Genomic DNA, 1,127 nt, shown 5'->3' on the forward strand with positions numbered 1-1,127 from the left:
AAAAAAAAAAATATATATATATATATATATATATATATAGCATGATTGCTGCATTTTTCACATGGCCAAAGACTGGAAGAATAAACAGTGAACTCCCTTAGGGGTATTGTGGGTGAGTCCTTTCAAAAAATGTTTCTTTTATTGTTATGATACTCACCCAATCAACTAAATCAAGAAGGAGAAAGTCCTTTGGTAGAAAATAAGCACCTGGAGATCAGTGAAACCAGAAGAGAAACCAACCTTTCCTTGCTCTCACTCCCGGGCAAAATGAAACAAAGCAAAATCTAGAATCCTGATTATCACAGTGATAAGACCCAGAAGTACACTGTGTCTGTTTTTCATTCCCTAAGTCAGGGCTACCAGGCTTTAAAAAAAAAAAAAAAACACCAAAAAACCACACATACACACACACAGGCCTGCGCGCCGCGCGCACGTGCCACTATTCCTTGGGGAAACAGTGCCTGTATAAAAAAAAAACTTCATCTCTATGAGCAAAAGCCACAGCCTAGTAACCAAGAGAGGACTCCTCAGTCATTCCAGAGATGTTGAACGGGGCCTGGAAGTCAGAATCTAGATCAGATTCCTACTTTGACCCTGGGGCCAGTGGACTCCACCCTCCTGAGTCTCTCATTTGCTCATCTGTAAAAAACGGGAATTATCACCTCCCCCACCACCCTCTTCCCACACATCAGGTTTTAGACGTTGGAAAGGACAGACTGTCTTAAAGTGGTCAGGATAATAAGGGACACACTGAAGACCCCTAATAAGTGTCCCCCATAACTAAGTCAACCATACAAGACAGCCCCTCAAACCCAACGCTTTATCCTGGCAAAAGTTTAGATCCCCGCATCTGTGTAATCTACAAAGGGTGTCACCTGAGCCAGGAAAGACGGTGCTCGCCCAGTTCGCTCGCCCAGTCCAGCCCGCGGGCGTAGGAGCGCCGCTTCTCCGACCCTGCCCACTCCCACCCCACCCGGCTCAGGGACACTGGCGGCGCGCCCTCACCTCTGCCTAGGACTCGCCCTCTCTCCAAGTTCCGCCGGGGCACGGTGAACGTGTAGCTCTCAGCACCAAAGCCAGGAATGCAGGGCTCCGGCTCCTGGCAGAGCCACGATGACACCTGGGGT

The 1,127-nt window shown here is 48.2% G+C and overlaps 1 protein-coding gene across 1 annotated transcript in view; it reads right to left on the bottom strand.

Moving 5' to 3' along the window:
* Positions 1 to 1,127, bottom strand: part of CDH1 (cadherin 1, type 1, E-cadherin (epithelial)) — a 74,244-nt gene that overhangs the window by 71,937 nt on the left and 1,180 nt on the right. The window contains exon 2 of the mRNA XM_010850968.1: positions 1,006 to 1,120. Coding sequence (XP_010849270.1) covers positions 1,006 to 1,120 — 115 coding nt within the window. The remainder of the gene's footprint in view (positions 1 to 1,005; positions 1,121 to 1,127) is intronic.

This window comes from Bison bison, unplaced genomic scaffold, assembly GCF_000754665.1.
Source record: "Bison bison bison isolate TAMUID 2011002044 unplaced genomic scaffold, Bison_UMD1.0 scf7180017864297, whole genome shotgun sequence".
Lineage (NCBI taxonomy): Eukaryota > Metazoa > Chordata > Mammalia > Artiodactyla > Bovidae > Bison > Bison bison.